Raw genomic sequence first — 18,673 nt, 5'->3', positions numbered from 1 at the left:
CTGCTGAGATATGCCAGTAAATATTTTTAAAGACAGCTGACAGTGTCTTTAGGAAGACACTGTCACATACAACAAAAATCTTGCCTATCTTGTACATGGCAAGATACAGATAAGGTCACCCCCCTCCTCAGAGTTTAGGTGGCCACCACTGCTCTCCATCACCAATTGCCTCCCACAGCTGTTGGGAGAGCAGCCAGCAGGACTGGAACTGCTAAGGAAACTGTACTAGGCTGGTTAGTGACTTTCATATTTGAAAAACAAAACTGATTTTATTTCCAGTTTGAATTTACCTGGCTTCATCTAGCCACCAGCTCTCAGTCAGCTTTTGTCAGCCAGATAATGGAGTCTTTTCCTCTTGGAGGTACTTGGAGAGCTCAAGACGCCTTTGTCATCTTCAACATCTTTACAGAGATGACCCAATTAGACCTGCTGAACAATGGATATGGGTCCAATGCCCTCATTCTTCTCCCGCTTCCACCTTCCTTAGCACCACTTCCCTGCCTGGTTTAGTGGGCAGGATGCCTCTAGTCTGGAGGCTGGGAGCTACTTCGTTTTCCAGAAACACTGGAGGAAAATGGCCACCAGGCCTGCCACTATGGCCAGCACAATAAAGGAGATGGCACCTGCCCACAGACTGGGCTGGTTCCCCTTGATGGGTTCCAGAGCCTCCGTGGGGATCATGTTGGTGAGGTTCAGCATGAAGCCCAGTGTCCATCCGATGTCTGTGTTTGCTGCCTGAGGTGAGAGAGCAAAGGAGATCACCCAAACCGGTACTGGTAGCTTTGGTGCAAGGGACTGATGGGCACCTCTCCCATGAGCTGTCCCAGCTGTGATTTCACACATGGACCTGGCTGAGGTGAACCTGATCGTGCCAGCAGCAGTTACACAGAGAGCTTTCCTGTCCCTCCTTCCCAAGGGCTAAGGGGCAGCTGGGCGTGGATGGCTGCTCTGGTCCAGATCTGCCTCTGTGACCTGCATGTGAATTTGGATCTGAGCTTTCCTCCTCCCCCGTGATCCTTCAGATTTGGTCATATTCTGGTTCAAATGGGTCATGGGGCCACCAGTACCTCTCATCTCAGTCAATTCTGCCCCAACAGCAGAGACCAAGGTGGCCAAATCCTGCTCTGCACTTTTCTGACCCACTTAAAATTAGCTTGCATTCACGCCAGAGTAAGTGAGAAACAAGCTGGCGTCAGAGGTTTGGGGGCAGGTAAGAAAGAGTGAAGCACTGCTAGGACTGCTGGGTAGCAGCCATGAGATGAGGACACATTTCTGGTGCTGGGGACTCCAGGGATGCTGCTCCTGAGCACGTCTTTGGGCCAGGGCAAGGATGTGGCCACAGCTGCCTGCCCGCTCCCGCTGCCCCACAGGGGGGCTTACCTGCTGGCTGAAGTGGATGCTGCTCCACGTGTGCTCGTTGAACTTGTAGCCATCAAGCAACAGTGTCAAACTGTAAATTGCCATGGAGCAGTATTTGTGTAGATACTCAGTCTTCTGTGGGAAGGTCTCCACCAGCTGTGTGGCCATCAGGGGACACAATGCAATAGGGAATGAAAGAGATGCTCAGAAACCCTCCCCAGCCCAGGAAGCCAGAGGACGTGTGCTTCCTGGGCAGAGATTTGGGACAGGAAAATCACAGGGCTTCTTGCTGCCCTTCACAGGGCTCTCACCTCCGACCAGTTCTTCTTGCAAAAGGTCTGGACCGTGGAGTTGACATGATTTAGAGATTGCTGGCTGGTCAGGTTCAGGAAGTGGAAGGTGTGGTAGAACCCAGCAAAGGCCTGGGGAATAAGGGGAAATGGTAAAAACTACATCTCCCTCACCCAAGAAAAAAGACCCAGAGCCCCCTCTTGCTTGGGGAGGGAGTCCTATTTAATTCCCAGGGCTCTGCACTCAGCACCCACTTGATGGTCTGCCAAAAAGTCTTGGAGCTGGTTGACAAGCCCTGAGGCTGCTGCTTCCACTCTGAGCTAGTTCCAGCTTGCTCCTTGGGACAAGATTCTCCTGTTTCCCTCAGGGAGGGCTGGGACATCGCAGGAGGCAGAAGCCACCTCCCAGCATAGGATAAGAGTCCTCATTGCAGATGGGATCAACTCTGAGGTCCTCTCTCACCACTCCTTCCCACAACTAGTGGCAGAGGAGACTCCCACCCTCCATCCTCCCCCACCATAGTCACAGGGATGGAGGCTCCTTACAAAGAACTGTCCCCTCACGGGCGGCTGATAAACCCCGTTGAACCCGCACGTCGTGTTGGCCCCACAACTGAAGTTGAAGAGTCTCTGGATGGCGGCGCTGCACGCTGCTGGGTCCCCTGTCCCCGTCACCGTGAGCGTCTGTGCACGGCTGGCTGTGCCTGGTGCATGCACGCAGGGACTGTCGTAGAGGTCTGCCGTGGTGATGTTCTCCTGGTATCCCTTGGGGTAGCAGGGATGCGATATCTGCTGGGCAGGCAGGCTGCCCTGGACAGAGCAGGAGCCGTTAACATCGCCCTGGCACTGAGGATGAGGAGGGAAAGGAGGGAAACAGCCCATAGGCAGCAGCACCTGTTCCCACAGCCAGAGGCAGGACCGCAGCAGGCTGGCTCCACCATCCCGTGGGCTCTCGCCCGCGGGGTGCAGGCACAGAATCGTGGGGACAAGCATGGCATGGCCACGCTGTGGTCACGGATCAGCTGCAGTGGTGGTCGCATGCCCGAGGCCCTGGGGGTTTGCACCCTGTGCTGAGTGGGGACCCGTTTTGTCCCCACTCTTCCTTCGCAGGCGCACCAGGCTCAAGGGAGAGCCAAGGCTGGGAAGCCGTGTAAGCAGGAGCAAAAAGGACACTGCCTTCTCTTTGCAACGTGCCCTGGATGTGGCCTTTTGCCCGTTCCCACCAGCATGAGCCGGCATTGAGCCCTCAGCCCACAACCAAGCTGTGGGCATGAGGGTCCCCTGTGCGACGGCAACACCACCCTTCACGTTCCCGTGCCCAGCACCTACTGCCGCAGACCGGTACGTTCTGATTTCTGCCCATCAAACCAACTTAGCCATTGCCATACTGGTGCTAAAAAGTCTCACTGGGTCTTCCACAACCTCCCAGCAGCCAGCAGGTTCCCTCCTCCAGGGCTGGGTCCTTCCAGTTCCCCCTGTGAGCACGACTGAGCTGACGCAGCCCCTCCATCAGGACAGGGATGGAGACCTGGTGGGCAAGATGTCCCTGGGACGGGGGGCCCCAGGCACCCACCGTCCTGGCCACACCTGTGGTCAGGCACCTGCTTTGGGGTGTCCATCTCCATCTCGGCTCGGTCCTGCCCTCTGTTGTTAAACATACCCCAAAAGCACTATCTAGACCCTAGAAGTGAGGAGAAGCGGGATCCATCCTTTGCATGAGTAACCCGCCCATGGCTTTTGCTGGTCCTGCTGTTGGCCCCACCACTGAGCTGTGCTAGGGTGGTGATGCTACTGCCAGCCCGTGCCTCCCCACGGGGTGGCCAACCTGCTCCCAAGGGCAGGGCGTGCTCTCTGCCGGCACGGAGAGCTTGTTGCTCCTGGCAGTCACTCTGTTCCCACTGCATCTTGCAGGCTCTGTCCCAGAAAGAACCAAAGATGCCACCCGCCTGCATGCTCCCCGAGCATCTCCGTCTCCCACAGCACTAGAGCGGTGTGCTGTGTCCAAGGTGAGACAGGAGGATGCTGCTTACTGGTGGAGCAGTGTGCAGGAGGTGTGTTGGGAATCCTCTGTCTGGGCAGAAATTGAGGAAGGGCGAGTGAATGGGGACAGAGAAGAACCCAAGGATGCAGCTGGGCTTGGGAAATAATGGAAAATATCATTACGTGTCAGCATCTGGGGAGAAGGGAGCCCTGGCAGGGAGCTACCATCATCTTCCACCCAAATTAGAGAATATTTTGATTCAGTGGATGAAATCTAAGCCTCTCCCAGGTGCTTCGATTCATGAAAGCTCGCAATTCCCTAACAGTTTTTCCAGAGGCCTGCTCAAAATTCCTGGAAGACATTTTATGAGGCAATGGGAAATGGTTGAGCAGATCCTGGTGACCAGTGGCCGTAGTACCTGGTGGAGAGCTGCCAGCAGCATCTTCAAGGCCTGCGTCTGCCCGTAGCAGAGGTAGCTGTGGGTGTAGAGCGAGTAGTTGGTGCCGTACAGCCTGAAGAAGACAGAGGTGTTCTTGTCCTCGATGGTGACGCCAGGCTGGAAGGTTATTTGTGTCGAGGCACCTCCAAGGTCCAGAGCTCCAAGAACTTCAGTGTCCCGTGGGTGTTCCCATTTCTCTGCAAAGGAGAACTGGCCCAATAAGACAGCAAGTGTTAGTCTGAACCGGAGGGAATCACAGTCCCTGTCCCTTCCCTCAAGGTTTTGAGGGCTCAGAGACCCTGAGGGACCTTTCACGTCCTGTCTCCCTGCTTAACCTCTTCCTACCTACATCCTCCTTGACCCACATAAACCTCCATGTAGCACTGGGATCCATCCCCTTGGCCTCTGCACATCAGCTGGGATCCAGAGATTTGAGGAGGGAAAGAGGAGCACTTTCATCTGGGGTCTGATACTGCTGCATCCCTGTGATACCAAAAGTGACCCATATGTAGAGGGAGAGCATAGGGCCAAGCTGAGCTGGACACAGAGACCTTTGATTCTGTTAGTCCCATCAGTGGGACTGAATGTGCAGTTCACAACCACAGGCTACATTCATTTGGGTGACTAGTGCTCTAAAACTAGAATTTTCTCTCCTCTGGGCATGAAGAAAGTTGGCTGTGGCTCAGACAGGTGTATGTACATTGCTGACCCCTCCTCTGCCCATTCCCCGAGCCCACACCTTGACGAGCGTCTCCAGCAGGTAGTTGACGGTGATCCAGCCGAAGGAGCCCTCCTCGTTCCCCGTGAGAACCTGAGCTCCGCGGAAGTCCACAGGGTACTCGGCGATGGCCTTGGAGACCTCAGCAAAGACCTGCTCGGCCTTGGTGCTGTTCTGCTCCCTGCCCGGGGAAGGAGGGGACTGTCACGCCGTGCAGGAGGCGATGGCTGGGAAGCTTTTGGAGCAGGCGGACAGCAAGAGGCTGCTGCCTCATGCCAAGGAGCGGGGCTGCTTGGGCACTTGGCACATGCCCGTCCCTCGCTGCCCTGCCTGCGGGCCGCAAGCCACCAGATCCCTCAGCGTCTGCGCTGGGAGACTCCCTGCAAACGCCGCCTGAGCTCTGCCTGAGCGTGCGGGAAGGTTCCTGCAAGGCTGCCAAAGGAGGTTCCTCAGCTCCGGGGCTGCTGCCAGCCTGGTGCTGCCGTGGGCTGGGGGGGTCCCCATGGGCGTGGAGAGGGGCTCTCTTGGACACCCCGTCAGACTGCAGGCGTGGATGCTCTGCCCATCGCCATGGCCTGCCCAGGAAGCAGCCCCCCGTGCCCCAGCCCCCGTGCCCCAGCCCCCGTGCCCCAGCCCCCCGTGCCCCAGCCCCCTGTGCCCCAGCCCCCCGTGCCCCAGCCCCCCGTGCCCCAGCCCCCTGCACTGGCTGTGACACAGAAACGCATGGTGGGGAAGGGGTGGGAGGTTACCTCAGCAGCCGCATGCCCGCTGTGGCCCCCAGGTAGGTGGGGGTCTCCCGCTGCTGCTCCACCGGGATGATCGCCATGGCCTTGTCCAGGCAGGGCTTCAGGCTGGCTCCAGCCCCCGTGGCGTTGTCTGCGTAGCTGGAGATGCCAGGTCCTGCAAGAGGGCACCCCATGATGGAGTGAGCTCAGTGCCACCCAGGAGGGACAGGGCACCAGGGGACATATCTACCCAGAAAGTCCCCAGGGGGTTTTCCCATCCAGCCGTGCCCTTGCCAAGGGTGTCCCTGGAAGGGCAGTGCTCAGGGCTGGCTGCCACAGGCACAGCACGCTGCGGGAGCGGGCAGCAAGCTCCTGCTCTGGATGGAGGGGGAGGGCTGCGGTGTGTGTCTTGTGATGCTGAGCACATGCTTCACCCCAGGGAGGGCAAACTGCCCCTACGTGGCCAGCCAGTCCCACAGGACTTGGTTGACAAACAGAGCAGTTCCTTATTTCCCCAGGGAAGAGGCAGGCTCTCTTTGTCCTGCCCAGGTGGCCCATGTGCCCAGAGGCACGTGCAGAGGTGCCCTCTACACAACTTGTTTGACATCCTATTTTTAGATACTGGCACTGGATCTGAGCACCCAGCATGGTGCTGTCGTGGGTAGCGACAGGCTCTGGGGTGGAAATATCACTATTTACCTACAGCTTTGCACACCATTATTGCCATTAGCCCACGCAGCCTCTCTGTTACACTTTGCCCTCTGCCAGACCTTTGCAGTTAACCAGTAACTGCCACAGCACTGCTGCAGAGCCTGGATTTGAGGTCAAGATGAGCTCTGAGCCCTCTCGCCCCCTGCCCAGGCACCTCTGCCCTGGCCTGGTGGCCTTTGCCAGTCCCAGCCCAGCTCCATGCACCATTTATCTGACCCTACCTCCCCTCCTCAGCCTAATCCTTTCCTCCAGAGAGCCCAGTCCTTGTGCCAAAGCCCGACAGCAGCTTTGCAATAGGAATAAATGCCCCTGTGGGTATTTATAAACGCCCAATAAATAAATACCCTTTGGTGCATTCGCCGTTTATGACAGTTGGCATGAACCAGCCAACTTGCCCTGGCACTGTGGGACAGCCACCGTGGCAAGCACCAGGGCCAGCAGCCCCAGCAGCCCCCAGCTGAGCAGGGGCAGGGAAGAGGGATGGGCACGTCCCAGCACTCACCGGACACAGTGCATGCCTCCACCTGGGAGACGATGCCGGTGCCATTCGCCTTGTCCGCAGGCCACCGGTAGATGTAGAGAGCTGTGTGCGTGGAACCGGCGTCAAACACCAGACCGTACTGGAGGAGACAGAGAGGGCACAACATGTCAGAGGGTGCAGACCACCTTCACCTGCTGCAGAGCGGGCTGAGCTCCAGGAGACCCAGCAGAGCTCAGGGTGGGCGGGGGAACCTCAAGTGGCTGAACAAAGAGTGTCACCAGGACAGGGAAAGCCCTGTGGCACTGCAGTCACCAACTGTGTTGGGGACAAGGATCCACCACAAGCCCTTGGAGCTGGGGATGCTCTGCTGTGAAAAGGCTGTGTGTGCTGTAGGGCCAGTCACAGTGGCTGAACTCTGCCAGAGCCACCTGACAGGCCAGCCTGCGTGGGAATTTGTCCCCATCACGGTGACAAACAGCATAGCCTGTCTGAAACCTGGGGAAACTCCCGTACCAAGGGGTAGCCAGCACGCATGTGAGAGTGGGCAGCTGCACTCCTCCCATAGGCCCTACCTTGATGCTGGGAGGCAGAAACACAACCTTCACATCCACGATGCTCAGAATAAGGGCAATGATGCTGAAGACACAAGTGGCTGCCAGGAGACCTGCAACGGCCTTGGGTTTGTAGTCCATTCCTCCTCCAACCTGCAAGAACAGCCCCAACCCCCAGCTCACACCTCTGCATTTGCAAGGCCAGTTTGGAAATGCAAATCTCATGGATGGATATGGGACCTGCCAAGATGGGACTTCCCCCTTCCCTAACAAGGGCTTGAAGCCATCCTCTGGTGCATGGCTGCTCTTATGGGAGGCTCCTGGCAGTCTCGGGGCTGGGACACCCTCTCCTTCAGAGCATTCCCTCCCTGGGGGATTTTCAGCGTGGGTTTTTCAGCCCTGCCTTCTCAGCTGCAGCCCTTCAGGCCCCTCTCTGCACGCAGCCTGGACTCACCTCACCCCTCTGCCCTGCTCAAACTGCCAGCTGGGTGGCAGGTCAGCAACTCCCTTCCCAGCAGCAGCACTGGGGGAAGCATGGCAGTGGCTGGTGGGAATCCCAGACTGGGAGCAGGACCATGCCCTGGCAGGTTCCCAGCATGACCATCCCCTCCAGGGTGCAGAGCCACATCCCCCTGGCACCCATCTGCTGCCATTGTAACCTGCACCCTCGCAAAACTCATCCCACAAGATTTGGGACCATCGGGTCACATCTGTTGCCCAACAGGCCCAGAATGTCCCTGAGAAGGTCCTCTCTGCTTCAGACAGAGGAAAAACATCTGCAGGCATGTCTCCTGTCTGGTCCAGCTCTCAGCTCTTGGTGATGCCACAGCAGATAAGCAGACATGCAGGGACAGTGTCCTTGCCTGCAGGTGGTCCCCAAGCCTCTCCTGCAGCCCCAAGGGCAGGCAGACGGGCCGAGGCAGAAAGCTCCTGCTGATCTGGGCACACGCAGCCCCGTAGCCAGGCTGGCATGCTGGCAGCAATAACATGGCACGGGCAGGCGAGGCCAGCGGGGTGCAGAGGAGCCCTTGGGAACCAGAGCAGGTCCTGCCCCTCCCACTTGTCTGGTCAGAGCTCAGCTTCCAGCAGAATCAGCCCTGAGACATCAGTAAGAAATTGCAGGGGAGAATCAAAGCCAAAGGGTCTGGTGTCAGCACACAGCAGCTGCCATGTCCATGCGCTCAGCACCCCACAGCTGGTCCAGATGTGCTTTTCTAAATGCACAGCTCTCCCTCCTCCTCCTGTACCACCCTGCTCCGTGCCACTGGCCGCACAGGCAGCGCTCCATCCAGTGTCAGGCTGCAAGCCAGACTCCAGCCGAGTGGTGGATGTCCCAAGAGCCCTGGACACAGCCTAGAGAAGCAGTTTAATCCAACCAGTGCTTTGGGGTGGCACCTGGACGTTGTCACTTGGCTACGCAATCCTCCGGTGAGTGCATAAAACCACAGAAAAATTCCCTTGCCCTTTCTTCAGGCCAGGTCAGTGGCTTGAACAGGAGAGGAAAGACCTTTGGCAAGATCAAAGGAGATGCTGATTCCTGTTTCAGAATCAGTATCTGTGGTGACAAACTAGGGGAACCAATATCCTGCGTGACATGAGATGTATAAGGACGGATAGCAGCTGTTCTTCTGGCCCATGTCATGGGACACGGAACCACAGGAAACCCTTATCTAGACCTTATCCTACAGCCAGGAGCCCTTCCCTGCATGGTGGCTATGGCCAGAAGAGATCATATGGAAGCAGCTGATGAATCCCTATGTTGTCACATCTCCAGTCCTACCAGCCCTGCTGGAGTTCTCCCAGATATAACTGTGTTGTTGGGGTGTGATTCCCCTGCTCCAAGTAACAGAAATGGCAAAATTTCCCAGCCCAGCCCACATCCTGGAAAATTCTGTCTCTGTGCAATAGAAGGATAAGAAATGCTGATAAATTGCACTGTCCTGCATGCAGGAGCAGATGGGAAACGGGCTCCACTTGCTCTAGTTGGGGCTAATATCCCTTTTGACTGGGCAGGAGGCAACACCCAAAGGCAGCACAGAGCCAGCCAGGGCTGGGGAGGAGAGCGGGGAATGGGGAGGGTGCCCAGCAGGTGGAAAACAAGACGAGATGCATGTGAGAAGCTGATTGAAAGCCCAACCTTTCAGCAGCACCTCAGGGCTGACCAGCACCGATACCCACTACCATCCGTGGCAGGTTCAGTTCAGCAGCAGGGATGGGAAGGTGGTGGGATGTTTCCAGAGCTAGGGAAGAGGCACAGTGCTTCGAGGAGCAATGCCCATCTGTTTCAATGCGTGGGAAGTTCACAGCTATGCATTTGGGCCACCACGGCACTTGTTTGTGTGTGACTGGGCACACCGAAGTGCTGTACAAACACCCAGGGGATGTCCCTCACCTTGCAGCGTCCCAGCCCTCAGCATTCCGGAGGAAAGGCTCAGAGGCACCGCTGGAGCTAAACTGTCTGTTGCTCAGGAACATGGGAAGCAGACTTCCCCACTGTGCACACTTGGGATTTGAAAGTCAAAAGGGCTCTTAAGATGACAAGAAAGATGGTGAAAATGCACACCGGGAGCATCTTTGCCAGGCAGAGCGGTCCCCTGCCTCCCATCTCTCCCACCAGCACTGGGGCTCAGCAGTGTCCTCCATGCCTTGTCCATGTCCCTTCCATGCCCCACAGTGTCCTGTCCATGTCCCCTCCGTGCCCCTTTGCCCCCTGCACCATGAGCACCTCCTGCCACAAGCGGCTGCCCCAGCCCTCTCCCTCCTGCCCCTCCAGCCCACAGAGTCTGTGTATCCCCAGCACCCGGCTCCGCTGCTGGCCAGGGCGCAGCCAGGGCTGAGCCCCCCACCACCCTGCTGAGCAAAGCTCCCTCCAGGGACCCCCAGCCCCCTCCCCAGCCTGTGGCTCACCCACGCTGCTCCGTGGTGCTGCTCCCAGCACTGCCACGCTCGCCCTGGTGTCCGTTTGTGTCAGCTTGTACCTGGAGTGCGGAGCCCCAGTCCTGGGACAAAGGCTGCCCCGAGTCCCTGTACGGCCCTCCCCTTGGCCCGGGACCAGAACCTGCCCAGGAGAGCTTGTCCGGGAGGCAGCGGGGCTGGGGCTGGAGAGCCAACTTGAAATAGCAGCCCGTGTTAACCACTTCACTGCTGGAGGAGCGCCTGGGACACCTCCACCCATGGGGGTGGTGGGGGTGCCCGAGCTGCCCAGCAGGGGCTCAGTGTGGGGGCAGCTCCCCATGATGCTCATGAAGAGCCGTGCCTGCCCTTCTGCCCCTCGGGGAGCCAGCGAGCGGGCTGGCCCTGGGATGAAGGCAGCGACCGAGGTCTGGAAGCCCCACAGACATCCCTGCTGCCTAAACACACCGCAAGGTGAGGCATGAGCCAAGCCTGCCACCAGGCTCTGCCCTACCCCACACTGCCCCATTGCTGGCAGGGGGGTCCAGGACAGAAACAGGAGGGACCTAGCAGGTGGAGGCCTGTCCCCATGGCCAGGGACCTGTCCATAAAGCCATCCCCATGGGACCCATCCCCTTGGAACCCATCCCCTTGGGACCCATCCCCACAGCCAGGCATCCATCTGACTCCACAGCCAGGGTCCTGTCCTCACAGCCAGGGTCCCATCGCCCCAGGGTGGTGCAGGAAGAGGTGCAGGCAGGCTGGGGTGCTGCCCTGCTCCTGCCACTGGGCATCCCTGCTCCCATCGCTGGGCATCCCTGCTCCCGTGGCTGGGCATCCTTGCTCCCGCCACTGGGCATCCCTGCTCCCATTGCTAGGCATCCCTGCTCCTGCCGCTGGGCATCCCTGCTCCTGCCGCTGGGCATCCCTGCTCCCATCACTGGGTATCCCTGCTCCCGCCGCTGGCCATCCCTGCTCCCATCACTGGGCACCCCTGCTCCCGCCACTGTGCCGCAGGCAGCACCACGCTCCCGCCCCGGACATCCGAGGCCAGCACAGGCCTCACTTTCACTTTCTGTCACTCTGCTGGGCTGGGCGCAGGCAGAGCTGCGCAGGGCTGGCGCACCCACGCTGGAGGAAGGAGGGTGCTCCCAGCACAGGTATGTGGGTGGGTGAACACCGTGACCGTGGCCACCCTGTCCCTGGGGCCAGGCAGGAGGGAGCCTTTGCCCCTGGCTTTTCCCGGGATGGGAGCTGCCGGCAGACGAATGCCCAGGCTGAGTCCTGAGTCCCATGGGGCATGTTCATGGGCTCCACACCTGGCTGCTTCCATGTCCCAGGGGGTCGTTAAGGGAGTGCGTGGTTCCCAAGCTTCTGGGACAAGGGGACCCCAGGAAAAGCTGAAGAGACAGGGGAGGGGCAGGTGGGTTGGGGCTGCCTTTGCGAAGACCACCCATCCCCACAGCCTGGCGCGGGGATGCAGACACGGCTGTTCCGGGCAGTGGGCTGGAGCTCAGCGGCCGTGCTAGCAGTGCTGGGGGTGGCCGTCTTCTTCCTGGTCCTGACCCCGGTGAAGGATGCTGCCCTTCCTACAAGGAACAAAGTAGGTGCCCAGTGGGACCTGGGGGAGCTAGGGAATGATCACCAGCCCCTTTCCACCTCTCATCCTTCCATCAGCCCTGCCTTCCTCTCTGCTTGCAAGTCTTCCCATAAGCAGCCCAACTTTTCAGGGCTTAACCTAATCAAGGTAGCACTGGGCAGATCAGCCACCCTCCCGAAACCACAGTCCTGGCTCCTTGCTAAGGATGGGAGCGAAGAGCAGCCCTCCTCCTGGGACTGCTCTGTCTCCCACCTCAGACACCTCTTCTCTCTTTTCAGACGTCCATGTCAGCGGGTGGGTTTATATCTGTGCCTCCTGTTGCTTTCTGCTGGCTGGCTGTTAAAAAAATCGTCAGGGCTTGTGAGCTCTGCTACTCCCAAAGGTCTGGGAGCAGCTTTGGCAGCCTGAACTGGATGCCTCCCTGCTCTGCAAATGACCCTGCTGACCTGCACGTCTCCCCTTTCTGAGCTGTAACTCCCCTGAATGGCTAAATCAGGGCAGTTAGAGGTGGAGCAGAGCTGCTGGAGGGAAGTGGAGGTGCAAACCCCTGCTGCTTGCATTCGTGCGAGGGAAGTGAGAGCAGAGGCTGTCAGAAACCACAATGGCACTTGGTGCAGCCCCAAGATGTGTCCTCTCTGTCTCCTCCAGTACGGTCTGGTGTTTGATGCCGGTTCCACACACACAGCTCTCTACATCTACCGGTGGCCTGCGGACAAGGAGAATGGCACTGGCATCATCTCCCAGGTGGAGGTGTGCACTGTGTCCGGTGAGTGCTGGGACGTGCCTGTCCCTCTCTCCCAGCCTCCTGGATCGCTGTCCCAGACTCTGACAGCATTGTCAATGATCTGAGTCATTCAGCCTGTGCTGGGCTGAAGGGAGATGGGCTGGTGGGAGAACCAAAGTGTTAGGGGGGATAGTTTGCACCTTAGGGAGCCCTACAGTAATTGGGTGATCCAGAGGTGAGCAAGGAATTTGGCCCCCAGCTAGCACAGTATCTAGAGCCAGTCCAGTCTTGCAAGCCAGTGTGTGTGCATCAACTCACAGCTTGGGATGCTGGATGTGGAGAGTTTGCTCCTTCCCCCCATGCAACCACTTCCTTGGCTCTTCTTCCCACAACGCCTCTTCATAGCCTGTTTCATAACGTGCAGCCTCATGTTCCCACGGGGCCTCCTGAAAGATCTGCAGAAGTCACTAAACATAATGTGTTTCTGCGGATTTTATTGTATGTGGTTCCCAACTACTCTTTATGTCAGCAGTTTTCATTTGGCGTCTGTATGGCACCAAACACAGCAGCTTTTTGAGCTGTGACAGGGACAACTGGATATTGCCAAGAAATTCCAGAGAGCTCCCTGGGCCTGGGGAATGGAACACATGTCCCCTGGTGCCCTGTCCCTCCTGGGTGGCACTGAGCTCACTCCATCACGGGGTGCCCTCTTGCAGGACCTGGCATCTCCAGCTACGCAGACAACGCCACGGGGGCTGGAGCCAGCCTGAAGCCCTGCCTGGACAAGGCCATGGCGATCATCCCGGTGGAGCAGCAGCGGGAGACCCCCACCTACCTGGGGGCCACAGCGGGCATGCGGCTGCTGAGGTAACCTCCCACCCCTTCCCCACCATGCGTTTCTGTGTCACAGCCAGTGCAGGGGGCTGGGGCACGGGGGGCTGGGGCACGGGGGGCTGGGGCACAGGGGGCTGGGGCACGGGGGGCTGGGGCACAGGGGGCTGGGGCACGGGGGGCTGCTTCCTGGGCAGGCCATGGCGATGGGCAGAGCATCCACGCCTGCAGTCTGACGGGGTGTCCAAGAGAGCCCCTCTCCACGCCCATGGGGACCCCCCCAGCCCACGGCAGCACCAGGCTGGCAGCAGCCCCGGAGCTGAGGAACCTCCTTTGGCAGCCTTGCAGGAACCTTCCCGCACGCTCAGGCAGAGCTCAGGCGGCGTTTGCAGGGAGTCTCCCAGCGCAGACGCTGAGGGATCTGGTGGCTTGCGGCCCGCAGGCAGGGCAGCGAGGGACGGGCATGTGCCAAGTGCCCAAGCAGCCCCGCTCCTTGGCATGAGGCAGCAGCCTCTTGCTGTCCGCCTGCTCCAAAAGCTCCCCAGCCATCACCTCCTGCACGGCGTGACAGTCCCCTCCTTCCCCGGGCAGGGAGCAGAACAGCACCAAGGCCGAGCAGGTCTTTGCTGAGGTCTCCAAGGCCATCGCCGAGTACCCTGTGGACTTCCGCGGAGCTCAGGTTCTCACGGGGAACGAGGAGGGCTCCTTCGGCTGGATCACTGTCAACTACCTGCTGGAAACGCTCGTCAAGGTGTGGGCTCGGGGAATGGGCAGAGGAGGGGTCAGCAATGTACATACACCTGTCTGAGCCACAGCCAACTTTCTTCATGCCCAGAGGAGAGAAAATTCTAGTTTTAGAGCACTAGTCACCCAAATGAATGTAGCCTGTGGTTGTGAACTGCACATTCAGTCCCACTGATGGGACTAACAGAATCAAAGGTCTCTGTGTCCAGCTCAGCTTGGCCCTATGCTCTCCCTCTACATATGGGTCACTTTTGGTATCACAGGGATGCAGCAGTATCAGACCCCAGATGAAAGTGCTCCTCTTTCCCTCCTCAAATCTCTGGATCCCAGCTGATGTGCAGAGGCCAAGGGGATGGATCCCAGTGCTACATGGAGGTTTATGTGGGTCAAGGAGGATGTAGGTAGGAAGAGGTTAAGCAGGGAGACAGGACGTGAAAGGTCCCTCAGGGTCTCTGAGCCCTCAAAACCTTGAGGGAAGGGACAGGGACTGTGATTCCCTCCGGTTCAGACTAACACTTGCTGTCTTATTGGGCCAGTTCTCCTTTGCAGAGAAATGGGAACACCCACGGGACACTGAAGTTCTTGGAGCTCTGGACCTTGGAGGTGCCTCGACACAAATAACCTTCCAGCCTGGCGTCACCATCGAGGACAAGAACACCTCTGTCTTCTTCAGGCTGTACGGCACCAACTACTCGCTCTACACCCACAGCTACCTCTGCTACGGGCAGACGCAGGCCTTGAAGATGCTGCTGGCAGCTCTCCACCAGGTACTACGGCCACTGGTCACCAGGATCTGCTCAACCATTTCCCATTGCCTCATAAAATGTCTTCCAGGAATTTTGAGCAGGCCTCTGGAAAAACTGTTAGGGAATTGGGAGCTTTCATGAATTGAAGCACCTGGGAGAGGCTTAGATTTCATCCACTGAATCAAAATATTCTCTAATTTGGGTGGAAGATGATGGTAGCTCCCTGCCAGGGCTCCCTTCTCCCCAGATGCTGACACGTAATGATATTTTCCATTATTTCCCAAGCCCAGCTGCATCCTTGGGTTCTTCTCTGTCCCCATTCACTCGCCCTTCCTCAATTTCTGCCCAGACAGAGGATTCCCAACACACCTCCTGCACACTGCTCCACCAGTAAGCAGCATCCTCCTGTCTCACCTTGGACACAGCACACCGCTCTAGTGCTGTGGGAGACGGAGATGCTCGGGGAGCATGCAGGCGGGTGGCATCTTTGGTTCTTTCTGGGACAGAGCCTGCAAGATGCAGTGGGAACAGAGTGACTGCCAGGAGCAACAAGCTCTCCGTGCCGGCAGAGAGCACGCCCTGCCCTTGGGAGCAGGTTGGCCACCCCCGTGGGGAGGCACGGGCTGGCAGTAGCATCACCACCCTAGCACAGCTCAGTGGTGGGGCCAACAGCAGGACCAGCAAAAGCCATGGGCGGGTTACTCATGCAAAGGATGGATCCCGCTTCTCCTCACTTCTAGGGTCTAGATAGTGCTTTTGGGGTATGTTTAACAACAGAGGGCAGGACCGAGCCGAGATGGAGATGGACACCCCAAAGCAGGTGCCTGACCACAGGCGTGGCCAGGACGGTGGGTGCCTGGGGCCCCCGTCCCAGGGACATCTTGCCCACCAGGTCTCCATCCCTGTCCTGATGGAGGGGCTGCGTCAGCTCAGTCGTGCTCACAGGGGGAACTGGAAGGACCCAGCCCTGGAGGAGGGAACCTGCTGGCTGCTGGGAGGTTGTGGAAGACCCAGTGAGACTTTTTAGCACCAGTATGGCAATGGCTAAGTTGGTTTGATGGGCAGAAATCAGAACGTACCGGTCTGCGGCAGTAGGTGCTGGGCACGGGAACGTGAAGGGTGGTGTTGCCGTCGCACAGGGGACCCTCATGCCCACAGCTTGGTTGTGGGCTGAGGGCTCAATGCCGGCTCATGCTGGTGGGAACGGGCAAAAGGCCACATCCAGGGCACGTTGCAAAGAGAAGGCAGTGTCCTTTTTGCTCCTGCTTACACGGCTTCCCAGCCTTGGCTCTCCCTTGAGCCTGGTGCGCCTGCGAAGGAAGAGTGGGGACAAAACGGGTCCCCACTCAGCACAGGGTGCAAACCCCCAGGGCCTCGGGCATGCGACCACCACTGCAGCTGATCCGTGACCACAGCGTGGCCATGCCATGCTTGTCCCCACGATTCTGTGCCTGCACCCCGCGGGCGAGAGCCCATGGGATGGTGGAGCCAGCCTGCTGCGGTCCTGCCTCTGGCTGTGGGAACAGGTGCTGCTGCCTATGGGCTGTTTCCCTCCTTTCCCTCCTCATCCTCAGTGCCAGGGCGATGTTAACGGCTCCTGCTCTGTCCAGGGCAGCCTGCCTGCCCAGCAGATATCGCATCCCTGCTACCCCAAGGGATACCAGGAGAACATCACCACGGCAGACCTCTACGACAGTCCCTGCGTGCATGCACCAGGCACAGCCAGCCGTGCACAGACGCTCACGGTGACGGGGACAGGGGACCCAGCAGCGTGCAGCGCCGCCATCCAGAGACTCTTCAACTTCAGTTGTGGGGCCAACACGACGTGCGGGTTCAACGGGGTTTATCAGCCGCCCGTGAGGGGACAGTTCTTTGTAAGTAGCCTCTGTCCCCGCAGCTGTGGTGTGGGTGTGGGGTTCTGGGGCACCAGAGGCTGGCCACAGCCTCAGGGAAACCACTGTAGAGGAAAGTCTGAATAGTGCCAGCCCTGTAAGCTGGGATGTGCCCGATGCACGGAGACACAGGGTGCTCGCCAGCATGCCAGGCAGACGCAGACCTCTGTTGTCACTGCACCGATCTCTTTTGGTGTGGGGAGCACAGGTCCCTCCCAGAGGGTCAGCAGGCACCACCCTGCGGTGCTGAGGCTTTAGGGACCCCTGCAGAGCACCAGGAGGGAGAGGCTGGGGGGTGGCAGTGTCCTGGATGTTTCACTGACTTGCTACCTTTGGTCTTAAACACCCACAGGCCTTTTCGGGACTTTATCACAACCTTCACTTTCTGAACCTCACTAGAGGGCAGTCCCTGAGCTCAGTCCAAGCCACCATCAGGCAATTCTGCACCAGCAGCTGGGAGAAGGTGAGATCCTGCACAGGCGATGCTAGCCCCTGCCCGTGTTTCTCCTGGCTGCTGGGCAGGCTGAGGGCTCATCCTCAGCACAGACCCCAGGACAGGGAAACAGAAGGGAGAGCCGCCCGCAGCCTCCCGGTTCCCCCTTGCTCCTCCAGCCCAGGCGCTTGCAGCTCTTTGCTCCCAGCTGCACCGTGAGGCTTTTCCCCGCAGCGTGGGTGCACCGAGCCCTGCTCCATGCTGGCAGCCCCCGCTGCTCTTCCACCTCTGCAGGTCCAGAAGGAGTTCCCTACTGAGAAGAGGGACCACCTCCGTGACACCTGCGCAGCCAGCTCCTACACCCTCACCCTCCTTGTGCAAGGCTACAGATTCAACCACACGACGTGGCTTAACATCCACTTCGTCCGGCAGGTAGGAGAGTGCCCAGCAGCTCCCAGTTTCCACACTTTGTGCTGCAAAATGGCTCACGCCCACCCTGCCCCTGCCCTGCCTGGATGGGGGAGCAGGGGACAACGAGGCAGCACGGTCCACTGCCTGCACCCAGGGCAGCTCTGGAGTTACCCTCACAGGCACCTGCTGGGACATCTGCCCTGGGCCATTCTCACTCCCCCCCAGCTGGTCTCACTAATGGGGTATCTGCAGCCCAATGTACAGATGTGGTGACTGCAGAGCAGGACCTGGGGGTGCAACAGCAAAGGTCTTCTTTAGTTCTCCAGCTTGCATGGTATTTCACAGCCTTTCACATCCCTCTTCCTCCTCTGTCTGCACAGGTAGCTAACATAGATGTGGGCTGGACTCTGGGCTACATGCTCAATCTCACCAACATGATTCCCTCAGAGATTCCCCAGAGAGTCACAGGGCTCAAGAGAAGCAACTGGACAGCAGCCACAGTTTTACTGGCCATCATGCTCATCCTCATCTTCTCCCTGCTCACAGTCATATGCTGCCAGAAAAACCCCTCTGGCTATGAGATGCTCTAGCAGCACTGGCTCCAGAGGCTGCCAAAGCCACTTAGTCCTGCTGCTGTGCTTGTGTGAGGCGCTGCAGACCAGGGAATTGTGCCCACGTGTCCAGGAGCTGTGAACTTGCAATGTGGAGCATCTGTGCCCTGGCCTGGTGAGCTGGAACTAGCACAGGCTTTAAAAAAATCCTTCCTGTAGCTGTGTGTTGTCTGTTTTTTCTTTCTGCTTGTTGCTGCTTGGAGATGCTATAGGAGGGAAGGCATGGCCATTGGGGGCAGGGGCTCAGCACTGGGGGCATGGGCACCACAGTGATGTGGGGCAGCTGGAGACGGTAGGTCAGGGAGAAGGGCTGTCCGGCAGCAACGGGCTCATGCCCGGGGCTGGTTCCAGCCTGCGGCACATGCCCCATGTGGGCAGATGTGTCCTGCACCATCCCAGGGTGAGGGTCTCCATTGCCCAGGGCCAGCACCCACCAGGGGGGCAGCGGTGTTGGGGCTATGGGGGGAAGCTGGTCCCATAGATGGGACTGAGAAGCCCTGTGAGGTGGGGGATGGCAGCAGCCCCCTACTTTCC

General features: G+C 58.7%; 2 protein-coding genes across 4 annotated transcripts; one reads left to right on the top strand and one right to left on the bottom strand.

Moving 5' to 3' along the window:
- Positions 1 to 234: 234 nt before the first annotated feature.
- Positions 235 to 12,207, bottom strand: ENTPD8 (ectonucleoside triphosphate diphosphohydrolase 8). 3 transcript variants are annotated; one of them, XM_037400242.1, is made up of 10 exons: positions 12,000 to 12,207; positions 7,277 to 7,408; positions 6,726 to 6,843; positions 5,537 to 5,687; positions 4,809 to 4,968; positions 4,049 to 4,279; positions 2,196 to 2,459; positions 1,671 to 1,781; positions 1,381 to 1,515; positions 235 to 735 (listed from the first exon to the last, which is right to left on the bottom strand). In XM_037400242.1, exons 2-10 carry the CDS (start codon positions 7,394 to 7,396, stop codon positions 544 to 546), a joined length of 1,482 nt encoding a protein of 493 aa, XP_037256139.1. In that variant the 5' UTR covers positions 7,397 to 7,408; positions 12,000 to 12,207; the 3' UTR covers positions 235 to 543. The 3 variants fall into 3 exon arrangements, with proteins under 3 accessions (XP_037256139.1, XP_037256137.1, XP_037256138.1); XM_037400240.1 differs by lacking the exon at positions 12,000 to 12,207 and adding an exon at positions 10,167 to 10,444; XM_037400241.1 differs by lacking the exon at positions 12,000 to 12,207 and adding an exon at positions 10,163 to 10,250.
- On the top strand, positions 11,240 to 18,297 carry LOC119153605 (ectonucleoside triphosphate diphosphohydrolase 8-like). The gene is made up of 10 exons (XM_037400247.1): positions 11,240 to 11,307; positions 11,613 to 11,750; positions 12,396 to 12,513; positions 13,188 to 13,338; positions 13,894 to 14,053; positions 14,583 to 14,813; positions 16,403 to 16,666; positions 17,037 to 17,147; positions 17,412 to 17,549; positions 17,909 to 18,297. The coding sequence occupies exons 2-10, from the start codon at positions 11,625 to 11,627 to the stop codon at positions 18,116 to 18,118; spliced, it is 1,509 nt and encodes a 502-aa protein (XP_037256144.1). The 5' UTR covers positions 11,240 to 11,307; positions 11,613 to 11,624; the 3' UTR covers positions 18,119 to 18,297.
- The last annotated feature ends 376 nt before the right edge of the window (positions 18,298 to 18,673 follow it).

This window comes from Falco rusticolus, chromosome 9 (genome assembly GCF_015220075.1).
Source record: "Falco rusticolus isolate bFalRus1 chromosome 9, bFalRus1.pri, whole genome shotgun sequence".
NCBI lineage: Eukaryota > Metazoa > Chordata > Aves > Falconiformes > Falconidae > Falco > Falco rusticolus.
This window is presented reverse-complemented; position numbering and strand designations above follow the sequence as displayed.

Coding starts and splice junctions, on each gene's coding strand:
- LOC119153605 (XM_037400247.1), top strand. CDS start 11,625: ATGCAGACACGGCTGTTCCGGGCAGTGGGCTGGAGCTCAGCGGCCGTG. Junction 12,514..13,187: donor GGAGGTGTGCACTGTGTCCG/GTGAGTGCTGGG, acceptor GCCCTCTTGCAG/GACCTGGCATCTCCAGCTAC. Junction 17,550..17,908: donor ACATCCACTTCGTCCGGCAG/GTAGGAGAGTGC, acceptor CTGTCTGCACAG/GTAGCTAACATAGATGTGGG.
- ENTPD8 (XM_037400240.1), bottom strand. CDS start 10,430: ATGGGTGGAGGTGTCCCAGGCGCTCCTCCAGCAGTGAAGTGGTTAACA. Junction 5,688..6,725: donor GGAGGCATGCACTGTGTCCG/GTGAGTGCTGGG, acceptor GCCCTCTTGCAG/GACCTGGCATCTCCAGCTAC. Junction 2,460..4,048: donor TGCTGGCAGCTCTCCACCAG/GTACTACGGCCA, acceptor TGCTCTGTCCAG/GGCAGCCTGCCTGCCCAGCA.